Here is a 12035-nt window from a genome sequence, read left to right as displayed (position 1 = left end):
ATGCACGATACGGTTGGACTTAATTCGGGAAAACGTATCAGATACGTGCCACTACAATGGTGTACGGTCTTAGAATCATTTACAGACTTATTTAACTGAAAAAGTAGTGTTTTATTGTTTATTGACCTGTTTACACAAGAATAGCGATGTTGTGGTGCTTATATGAAATGGAACACAAGAATACTGGTACGCCATTAAATTCCATTCAGTACTCTAAATGTACTCATAAAGTATTCCAGTACTCCTGTATTGAAAAAGTAAGGAGTATGTACGACTGATGTTGAAAAATTATCAGGAGCCCTGCCTGTGTAGCAATATTTCAGCAATATCATGGTGGGGTCACCAGAAATTGGCTTCACACAATGTACCCATGTGGGGAATCGAACCTGGGTCTTCTGCATGATGAGCTGATGCTTTAACCATTAGGCTACCCCACTGCCCCCTTACCAAAACCGTATCTCACACCATCAAATAACCTGGACATTTGATTACCACACTTGGATCCAGTTGTTGACAATAGATTTAAATCCTTCAGCAAAGGAAAATGTACGATTTTGTAATTTGATCAATTTCAAGCTGTTTACTGAGAATCTCTGGTGTGTGGTTTAAAGCTGCTGGAGCTAAGATCAACTCACCAGGAAAGAGCAGAGGAAGATGAATGATACGAAGTAAAAGTATGCGATGCTCAGACCACAGGCGTTCTGACGCTCCTCCTCATCTATGGGGTACGACTGCGGGTCGCATGGTCGGCCAGGGAGACAGGAAAACATGATCAGCTGCCAGCTCTCCCCTGTGGCACACCTGTAACAGACCAACATATGAAGATATCGGGGCACCTCAGGTATTTGTGAACCAACATATGGACATATCAGGGCACCTCAGGTATGTGTGGACCAACATATGAACACATCAGGGCACCTCAGGTATGTGTGGACCAACATATGAACATATCAGGGCACCTCAGGTATGTGTGGACCAACATATGGACATATTAGGGCACCGCAGGTATGTGTGGACCAACATATGGACATATTAGGGCACCTCAGGTATGTGTGGACCAACATATGGACATATTAGGGCACCTCAGGTATGTGTGGACCAACATACGAACATATCAGAACACCACAGGTATGTGTGGACCAACATATGAACATATCGGGGCACTTCAAGTATGTGTGCAGAGCAATGTGCATGTTGACCTTAGATTCCAAAAGCATTTTTGAAAGCATTATCTTCTTTAAACTTATAAATAGGACTAAACTCAGTCCAGTTTTCACTCTCTGCAAACTTGATTCAAGTCTTTCATAGACCCAGATATTCATATCATGTTACTCAGGTAAACAAGAGTATTAATACTTTGAACAATGCTCTTAGCAACACTTCAAACACTGTATCAATACTATGTAGAATAGTTCACCTACCTGAACAACAGTGTTAATGCTTCGAAGAATGTTCTGAAGTTATTGTGCCGGTTTATAGCAGTCTGAGAATCGAGGCGGATGTTACCAAATACCTGAAAAAAAATCAACAGTAATTGTTATAGGCATACCATAATTGTTCACTCAACAGAACTTATGCATTTCAATATCATATATTGTAGTAATAACTTTACAGAGAAAAACAGGGCTAATCAAATCATTATTTCCTACAATATGAAGGAGTGATGGATTGCAGGATTATATATGTGACTTACTTGCATCCCAATGATGGCGTAGATGAAGAACAACATGAGGATGAGCAGGCACACATACGGCAGAGCCTGAAACACGCGAGACAGACATCGTCAGCAGCTGACATCAAAGATACACCAAACACCCACATTAGTTAACCATGGGCCTGATACATTTGTTAGGCGGGAAAGTAAGATGTGGGTGCTGCTTGAACATTAGCAATTGTTTTAATTAACAATCCCAGACACATTTCTAGCTAAACACACAACATTTTCGCAACGTTGTGGGAAGATTGTAGATTTTTACCATTAATATGTTTCAGTTCAAGATATAACTGGAACGTTTAACCCAAACCCCTTTGTTTCTGTGAGCAAGCAACAATTTCCATCATTACCTTGAAAGACTGGAAGAATGTCCAAAGCAGGAGACGTATGGTGTACCCTTGGCGGAGCAGCTTGACCAGACGAGCAGCTCGGAACAAACGGAAGAAGCCGAAACTGACGGTAGCATCCTGCAACATACATGCCGTTGTCATACATTCATAGTGAAGTTGCTTGTAGTGCTACAAAGTCATGACAGGGCAGGGCAATAAAGTACGCAAAAACATACATTTAAACATACTGGTACTGGGAAAACAACCTGGAGGATGATACTATGTCCTTATCATTAAGTTGGTGTGTAATAAAGAGGATGCACTCAGTCAGTGCTAAAGGGTCAGTCAGTGACCACTCTGAGACCAGTCTGTGATTCTCACAGATCTTGAAAATACCAGTCACGGAGCACTGAGGGGTCAATCCCTGGTGCAAGTGTGAGACTGGCCTTACTGTCCTCCCAGACCACACTGAGTGGTCAATCAGTGACCATTGGTGCCAGGTGTGAGACTGGCCTTACTGTCCTCCAAGATACCACTTGAGGGCCAATCAGTGACCATTGGTGCCAGGTGTGAGACTGGCCTTACTGTCCTCCCAGGCCACACTGAGGGGTCAATCAGTGACCATTGGTGCCAGGTGTGAGACTGGCCTTACTGTCCTCCCAGACCACACTGAGGGGTCAATCAGTGACCATTGGTGCCAGGTGTGAGACTGGCCTTACTGTCCTCCCAGGCCACACTGAGGGGTCAATCAGTGACCATTGGTGCCAGGTGTGAGACTGGCCTTACTGTCCTCCCAGGCCACACTGAGGGGTCAATCAGTGACCATTGGTGCCAGGTGTGAGACTGGCCTTACTGTCCTCCCAGACCACACTGAGGGGTCAATCAGTGACCATTGGTGCCAGGTGTGAGACTGGCCTTACTGTCCTCCCATACCACACTGAGGGGTCAATCAGTGACCATTGGTGCCAGGTGTGAGACTGGCCTTACTGTCCTCCAAGATACCACTTGAGGGCCAATCAGTGACCATTGGTGCCAGGTGTGAGACTGGCCTTACTGTCCTCCCAGGCCACACTGAGGGGTCAATCAGTGACCATTGGTGCCAGGTGTGAGACTGGCCTTACTGTCCTCCCAGACCACACTGAGGGGTCAATCAGTGACCATTGGTGCCAGGTGTGAGACTGGCCTTACTGTCCTCCCAGATCACACTGAGGGGTCAATCAGTGACCATTGGTGCCAGGTGTGAGACTGGCCTTACTGTCCTCCCAGACCACACTGAGGGGTCAATCAGTGACCATTGGTGCCAGGTGTGAGACTGGCCTTACTGTCCTCCCAGACCACACTGAGGGGTCAATCAGTGACCATTGGTGCCAGGTGTGAGACTGGCCTTACTGTCCTCCCAGATCACACTGAGGGGTCAATCAGTGACCATTGGTGCCAGGTGTGAAACTGGCCTTACTGTCCTCCCAGACCACACTGAGGGGTCAATCAGTGACCATTGGTGCCAGGTGTGAGACTGGCCTTACTGTCCTCCCAGATCCCACTGTGGGGTCAATCAGTGACCATTGGTGCCAGGTGTGAGACTGGCCTTACTGTCCTCCCAGACCACACTGAGGGGTCAATCAGTGACCATTGGTGCCAGGTGTGAGACTGGCCTTACTGTCCTCCCAGACCACACTGAGGGGTCAATCAGTGACCATTGGTGCCAGGTGTGAGACTGGCCTTACTGTCCTCCCAGACCACACTGAGGGGTCAATCAGTGACCATTGGTGCCAGGTGTGAGACTGGCCTTACTGTCCTCCCAGGCCCCACTGAGCAACTTGATTGACAGCTACTTACAGAGTACTGTGTGATGAGGACGTCAATGATACTGCCAAGTACTGTGATGAAATCAAACACGTTCCAAGGATCCCGGAAATAGTTCTATAAAAATAGAAACAAAACCAATGATTAGAAACATACTGTGAGAGACATAATTGTTCAAAATCCATCTACAAATTTATATAATGCATTTATATTACTGTCACTGGAAATTCACAGATATGCACACTTATCCTTATGGATTTTCAATTAAATCAGTTAAAAAAATGTAAAACTTTGTGTGCTTGCATATTTAAATTTGAAAAAAAGTTTAATTGTTATGTTTCAATTCAAATACACATCATCCATATCGCCAAAGAGAAGCAATGTATGGAAACATTTACAGTTGCAATAAGACATTATAACATCACACAAAAACTTGTTTCTTATTTTTTACAAAGTTTGACTTCAGAATATCTAGGGACAGATGGAAACTCCGAATCTGTTTCCATATCCCTGACAACTTGGTTACAGCAGGGAAACATAATATGATTAGTATAAAACCTTCAAAATCAACTCTGCGTGAATACAAAATGTTAAGAAAAGAATATATGCCTTTGTTTTGCTTCTGATGTCGATCTATAAGCGACACATGATGAGATGACACATCAGAGGATTTGCATTGTTTACTTTACATGGAGAACATACCAATACTAATCTAGAAACATCAACTAAAACAGGAAATTATTCTTAATTTCTATTTCTTTATATGCTCAGAAGCAAAACCTATTGTTCAAATAAAGTTTGCTTTAAAAAAGCTCATGCATAAAGTCATGCAGGTTAAACAAATATTTTGGGTGCACATTCAAGGATGAAAAATCATTATGAAAATATTGCAATTTAATTGGCTGATGGAGAGGACATCTTTACTGGCCTGTTTCTTGTGACGTTTCATGTGCTATTACACATGAGTTAGATTACATTATAAAAACTTTATCGTTTTCAAACTACTACCATTATCAGTAATAATGAACATGTAGCTAAGATTAAGATATTTATAAATTTACCCATTCCTGAACATATATCTGATGAAACGATGCTAAATCATGAAAGATTTATCTGTCTGATGATTTACTTGTGGATTGATTAAGATAACTTCCCATCAATATGCACACAATGTTTATCATATTTCTTTCACTTGATTGTTTTCTCATGACAAAAAAGACTAGTAATTATATAATGAGACACATAAAATATTAACGGTCATTTGGAAATCTACATCATCATGCACAGCTATCTACAACCACATTGCATTACCAACTAGCCAACATGAACTCTACAACCTACAATGTACCATCTACACTGACAGCCTCTATGTCATTCACTCTGCCAAAACTGACACAATTTCAAAGCACTACCCAAGTGTTTTCGCTAAGTAGTCAAAGTGAAGGCGGGATACTGTCTCTAAAATGGCAGGTACAAGGATTATACATATCAAGCACATATGTCAAAGTTAAACAGCTAATAATAGAATCAAGCATAATTAAAGGGAACTACAAAGACATCACCAGGGGAGACAACTCACACTGCACACAACCACTAGAGCACAAATGCCTTGTTTCTCATATACAGTAATTATTATAAAATTGAAAAGATATTGTAGAGATACTAATTAATTGTTATGTTATATCTTTTGAAATTTTCATAAATCAGCGATAAAATTTGTATACAGATCTTTCACTGAGATAAAACATTGTTTTGATAAAAGAAATCAAGTGTTTGTGGCCATGTTTCATACACTTTCACAAAAGGAAATTACTGTTGAAATTATGGCCAAATACTAAAAGGAAAAAAATAAAAATATAATATAAAAAATATAAACAGTCTCTATAAAATTTCCGATGAAGCTGATATGATTGTAAACAAATATTGATTTGATTTTCAGTAACTGATCAATTATTTGGTATTAGAAATTTTGACCATGTTCTCTTCAAGGCATAATTACAATAGGAAAATGCTCACAAGACGATGTACGCAACTAACAATCATTAGATCACAAAGGTCAAAGTTCACAGGGGTCAATGTTAAAGGAACATGCAGAGGTCACCTATGCAATAATGAAATCATACGTAAACAAAATAAATTTGAAAACAATACAAACTACCACAGACGTTCCAAATCATCATCCTTTTCTGATGATAAGTTATCAAATTTGAGAAAGTTAAAAAATGACTTTTGAAGTTTATTTAAACATTAAGACAATGTGTATCTAGGTGTGTTTATGGGCATTTCTGTGAGGTGGGACACATAAACGTGAGCCAAATTGCATAAGGTGACACTCCGTGACTGGACAACACTGGACCAATTTGGACTAGTCATTACACAACAATGATGGATCTGACTTGTTCTTGCACAACAATGATGGATTTGATTGGTTCTTGCACAACAATAAAGTAATCTTATTGGACGACAAACACAGGGCAGACAACATGACATTGGCCAGATTCAAACCTTGACTCCAAAAGCTAGTAGTTTTAGTATGAACTCTAGCGTGTACAGTACGGTGAAGACAGCATTAATTATTGACAGAGCGCCTGCCATTTCCTGCCCAATCTCAGCACTTCTCGCGGATTGACCCGGATCGAACTGAACCAAAAGTACGCAAAATGAAAGGGAAAGAAAAACAAAGATATAGAGAAACCATTCCCATTAGAAAATCATGTGATGTGATTCCGAATGCTTTTGGTGTGGAGTTGGCTTTAAAAAAATCTGTGCATCACACTAAGAACAAAAATCAAAGAAATTGAATTTGTGATACAAAATTAGGATTCAACTTTGACCAAAAGCATAAGGAAAGGTTATTTCAATGAAAAATGGAACAATATCTGTCACTTCTTTCCTGGCATTGTGTGCAATGGGATGAAATTAGCCAATCTGGCATCATGGAGTCGGACCCATTGCAGACAAGGAAGTAACAGGTATTGTAAAAGCTCCCATCCCTGCATCCACTCATAAATAAACTTAGTCAACAAGAAAACAGGGGGTATTACAAAACTTCATGTGGAACAATTATTCCAAGAAAGAAACTTTTGTTTTAATTTTCTGTATGGTGAACACCCCCTTGAGTTCTTGCGACATGATGTGTGAGAAAATGAAAGTGAAGTTTGTTATGGAGCTGACTAGTCTACCCGGGGCGCTGGTCATTGTGCGCGTCCGGCTTACCCGCGGTCCAAACCCTATCATCTTGAGCCCGCACTCCATGGTGAAGCAACAGGTAAACCCAATGTTTAGGTATTTCTGCACCTCCATATAGAGACTGCCCTGCTCATGGTACTGGCAAACAAGACAATAATGACAGGTGTACAACTACTCTCACTTCCTCCCTCCGGCAGCAAGGACTGGGAGTACTAGGAACCTACTGTAGACAGATTGCTTGCCATCAACAGCAACAGTTGCTCATACAGCACTTATTTCATTATGTGACAATTTGGACTCCTTTTTTGTTATAAATTAGTATTCCGACTATTCTTCCATGAGTTACTTGTGGGGATCTGTGATTTGATCTAGCTACAATGCTTAATGTGTGACCTGTCCTAGCCACAACGCTTAATGTCTGACCTGTCCTAGACACAATGCTTAATGTGTGACCTGTCCTATCACAATGCTTAATGTGTGACCTGTCCTAGTCCCAATGCTCAATGCATGACCTGTCCTAGTCCCAATGCTTAATGTGTGACCTGTCCTAGCCACAATGCTTAATGTGTGACCTGTCCTAGCCACAATGTTTGATGTATGACAAGGATATGTTACAATGTTTAATGTGTGACTAGGACATATATGAATACTAGGACATCAGGACTTACAGGTTATTTGAAGACTGTGATAATGAAAGCATTTTACTGTTGGGAGAAAGATAGCTTTAGATATTAATCCATAGTTTAAGAGAGACATTTTACAATTTCGCTGTAGCCTTGTCAAAGTCCAATAGTATTCCAATGTTCTTCTAAGTATAACTGATATCCTTTGATAATAGTTTATCTTTTAGGAAGCAATATTCATAACTTAACAATCCAGCTATTAACAACACTAAATGATATGGATACAATGTCTTTAAGGCCCTGAACTTGACTCTTATCTCTCTGCCACACTCACAAAAGGGTCATACTAAAATATATTTTTTTATCCCCACACAAAGAAGCTGAAATACATCCTACATAATATTATCAATGATGAGGACAGAATAGCTAGCGGCCTCACATATAAAGTGCTGAAACAATGCAAAGCTGATTAATTTACAGAAGATTGCATTTTCAAAATGTCTCTAAAATCCTCCTCTAACTCATGCTTCACAAAATGTGAAGTAAAGACTGTTTACAACCAAAATGGCAAAAATTACCTTAAATTATACCCTCATGTTTGATTTTCAAAAATGCAATCTTCATATATCATATAGTGAAGTAACGGATGTGAAATAAATGTAAAATGTTGTACAGAAGCAGAATTCAGTCCTCAGTTAAGTTCCATTCATGTCAACATTGAAACTGAAGGACGGTGAGAAAATTGTGATGTCACTGTTATTCATTTGTTCAACATAAACACACATTTCTGTCTTTTTTCTGTGAACATAAAGTTGGTCATCAGAATGTTCACAAACACCAACAGCTAAACTATCATAGTTCTTTATTGATATGTATAACATGATAAATATATTACAATAATCTCTTTAAACAATAAACATTATAAATTCATTGTTTATCAAAAAGTATTAATGTTGAGAGTATGGATTAGATCTCAGAAAGAGAAAGCTAATGCTATTTACACAGTAACTCACCCTTGTACAACACATTTTGATCTGCAGTTACCGATTCAATGTCAGCTTGCAATAATAATATATACCATCCAAAAAAGGTAGGGGATATTGGATTTACAAGATTGATAAAATGCAAATGCTGAAGCCAAGGAGGAAACAGATGATGAAGAGAAATTTAGGGAAAATGTGACAATTTATTCCATTCCTTTGGAAATGTTTCATCTGTATGGATATATATTACTTTTCTCATATGCATTGGCTAAAGGTATGCTCGCAAAATGGAATATTCCCTACTTATTTTTAATGGTATATTTCACTCGTTTTTACTTTCTTCTTGAGCAAAAGGCAGTTATCTAATTTACAAAATATGTGATATTGCCAAAAATTGACATGATGACTACATGTGTTACTGGTAAATCAAAGCCACCAATGGGCTCCACAAGGGGGAGTTAACCACATAAAATAACAGCTGTATATGTGACAAGTGAAATGTACACCCACCTTCATCATCAGGACAATTGTGTTCAACGCAATCAGCGTCATAATGAAATACTCAAACTTGGTGGACACAACCAGCTTCCAGATTTTGAATTTCAGTGAGTCTCGGGACTTGGGCATAAACCTACTCTGAGGTTTAGCGTGGATAGCAAAGTCTATACATTGTTTCTGAAAAACAAAAACCATTTGTAGCAAATTGTGAATTTATCATTTGAAGGCAAGTGCAAGTTTGACCATGTTTCACTGATAGATAGGATACATTTCTATTATCAGTAATGAATAGCATGAGTCATGAATATGTTATAGTGTCAAAAGGAAAACTTATTGCCATATTATTATTATGTAAATGAGAACAATGAAATGAATTCTTAACAGTTGAAGGATTGTTTCTTTCTTCAGTTTACTTCATGCTAACAGTTGAAGTATTGTTTCAATTCTGTATTTTATGCTAACAGTTGAAGTATTATTTCCATTCTGTATTTCATGCTAACAGTTAAAGTATTGTTTCCATTCTTTATTTCATGCTAACAGTTGAAGGATTGTTTCTATTCTGTATTTCATGCTAACAGTTAAAGCATTGTTTCTATTCTGTATTTCATGCTAACAGTTGAAGGATTGTTTCTATTCTGTATTTCATGCTAACAGTTAAAGTATTGTTTCTATTCTGTATTTCATGCTAACAGTTGAAGGATTGTTTCTATTCTGTATTTCATGCTAACAATTGAAGTATTATTTCCATTCTGTATATCATGCTAACAGTTAAAGTATTGTTTCTATTCTGTATTTCATGCTAACAGTTAAAGTATTGTTTCTATTCTGTATTTCATGCTAACAGTTGAAGTATTATTTCCATTCTGTATTTCATGCTAACAGTTAAAGTATTGTTTCCATTCTGTATTTCATGCTAACAGTTAAAGCATTGTTTTCATTCTGTATTTCATGCTAACAGTTAAAGTATTGTTTTCATTCTGTATTTCATGCTAACAATTGAAGTATTATTTCAATTCTGTATTTCATGCTAACAGTTAAAGTATTGTTTCTATTCTGTATTTCATGCTAACAGTTAAAGTATTGTTTCTATTCTGTATTTCATGCTAACAGTTAAAGTATTGTTTCTCCTGTATTTCTGCTAACAATTGAAGGATTGTTTCTATTCTGTAAAGTATTGTTTCTATTCTGTATTTCATGCTAACAGTTAAAGTATTATTTCCATTCTGTATTTCATGCTAACAGTTAAAGTATTGTTTCTATTCTGTATTTCATGCTAACAGTTAAAGTATTGTTTCTATTCTGTATTTCATGCTAACAGTTAAAGTATTGTTTCTATTCTGTATTTCATGCTAACAGTTAAAGTATTGTTTCTATTCTGTATTTCATGCTAACAGTTAAAGTATTGTTTCTATTCTGTATTTCATACTTCTAACAGTTAAAGTATTGTTTCATTCTGTATTTCATGCTAACAGTTGAAGCATAGTATTTTTCAATTCTGTATTTCATGCTAACAGTTGAATTATTTCATTGTTTCTGTTCTGTATTTCATGCTAACAGTTAAAGTATTGTTTCTTCATTCTGTATTTCATGCTAACAGTTAAAGTATTGTTTCTATTCTGTATTTCATGCTAACAGTTAAAGTATTGTTTCTATTCTGTATTTCATGCTAACAGTTAAAGTATTGTTTCTATTCTGTATTTCATGCTAACAGTTAAAGTATTGTTTCTATTCTGTATTTTATGCTAACAATTGAAGTATTGTTTCTATTCTGTATTTCATGCTAACAGTTGAAGTATTGTTTCCATTCTGTATTTCATGCTAACAGTTAAAGTATTGTTTCTATTCTGTATTTCATGCTAACAGTTAAAGTATTGTTTCTATTCTGTATTTCATGCTAACAGTTAAAGCATTGTTTCTATTCTGTATTTCATGCTAACAGTTAAAGTATTGTTTCTATTCTGTATTTTATGCTAACAATTGAAGGATTGTTTCTATTCTGTATTTCATGCTAACAATTGAAGTATTATTTCCATTCTGTATTTCATGCTAACAGTTGAAGTAATGTTTCTATTCTGTATTTCATGCTAACAGTTGAAGGATTGTTTCCATTCTGTATTTCATGCTAACAATTGAAGTATTATTTCAATTCTGTATTTCATGCTAACAGTTAAAGTATTGTTTCCATTCTGTATTTCATGCTAACAGTTAAAGTATTGTTTCTATTCTGTATTTCATGCTATCTGTTGAAGGGCTGTTTCAGTACTGTATTTCATGCTAACAGTTAAAGTATTGTTTCTGTTCTGTATTTCATGCTAACAGTTGAAGTATTATTTCCATTCTGTATTTCATGCTAACAGTTGAAGTATTATTTCCGTTCTGTATTTCATGCTAACAGTTAAAGTATTGTTTATATTCTGTATTTTATGCTAACAGTTAAAGTATTGTTTCTGTTCTGTATTTCATGCTAACAGTTATAGTATTATTTCCATTCTGTATTTCATACTAACTGTTAAAGTATTGTTTCTATTCTGTATTTCATGCTAACAGTTATGCTAACAATTGAAGGATTGTTTCTATTCCGTATTTCATGCAAACAATTGAAGTGTTATTTCCATTCTGTATTTCATGCTAACAGTTGAAGTAATGTTTCTATTCTGTATTTCATGCTAAGAGTTGAAGGATTTGTATATATTCTTCATTTTACTCTAATGCTAATTCGTTTCCTGAATTGAGGAATTGTTTTATCTTCATTTCTGAACAATTGAGGAATTGTTTTATTTTATATCTTCATTGTTTTATCTTCATTTCATGCTAACAAGTTAAATATTCTTTTTATCTTCATTTTATATCATGCCATCAATTGAGGAATTGTTTTATCTTCATTTCATGTTAACAA

The 12035-nt window shown here is 37.0% G+C and overlaps 1 protein-coding gene across 1 annotated transcript in view; it reads right to left on the bottom strand.

Annotated features, from left to right (window-relative positions):
* LOC124291256 (voltage-dependent calcium channel type A subunit alpha-1-like) overlaps positions 1 to 12035 on the bottom strand; it is a 299650-nt gene that overhangs the window by 38342 nt on the left and 249273 nt on the right. The window contains 7 exon segments of the mRNA XM_046728197.1: positions 636 to 801; positions 1422 to 1513; positions 1694 to 1759; positions 2065 to 2181; positions 3880 to 3963; positions 7063 to 7173; positions 9152 to 9316. Of these exon segments, the coding sequence (XP_046584153.1) occupies positions 636 to 801; positions 1422 to 1513; positions 1694 to 1759; positions 2065 to 2181; positions 3880 to 3963; positions 7063 to 7173; positions 9152 to 9316 (801 nt within the window).

Source organism: Haliotis rubra, unplaced genomic scaffold, assembly GCF_003918875.1.
Source record: "Haliotis rubra isolate DU_JTF1 unplaced genomic scaffold, ASM391887v1 Scf488, whole genome shotgun sequence".
In the NCBI taxonomy this organism is placed as follows: domain Eukaryota; kingdom Metazoa; phylum Mollusca; class Gastropoda; order Lepetellida; family Haliotidae; genus Haliotis; species Haliotis rubra.
This window is presented reverse-complemented; position numbering and strand designations above follow the sequence as displayed.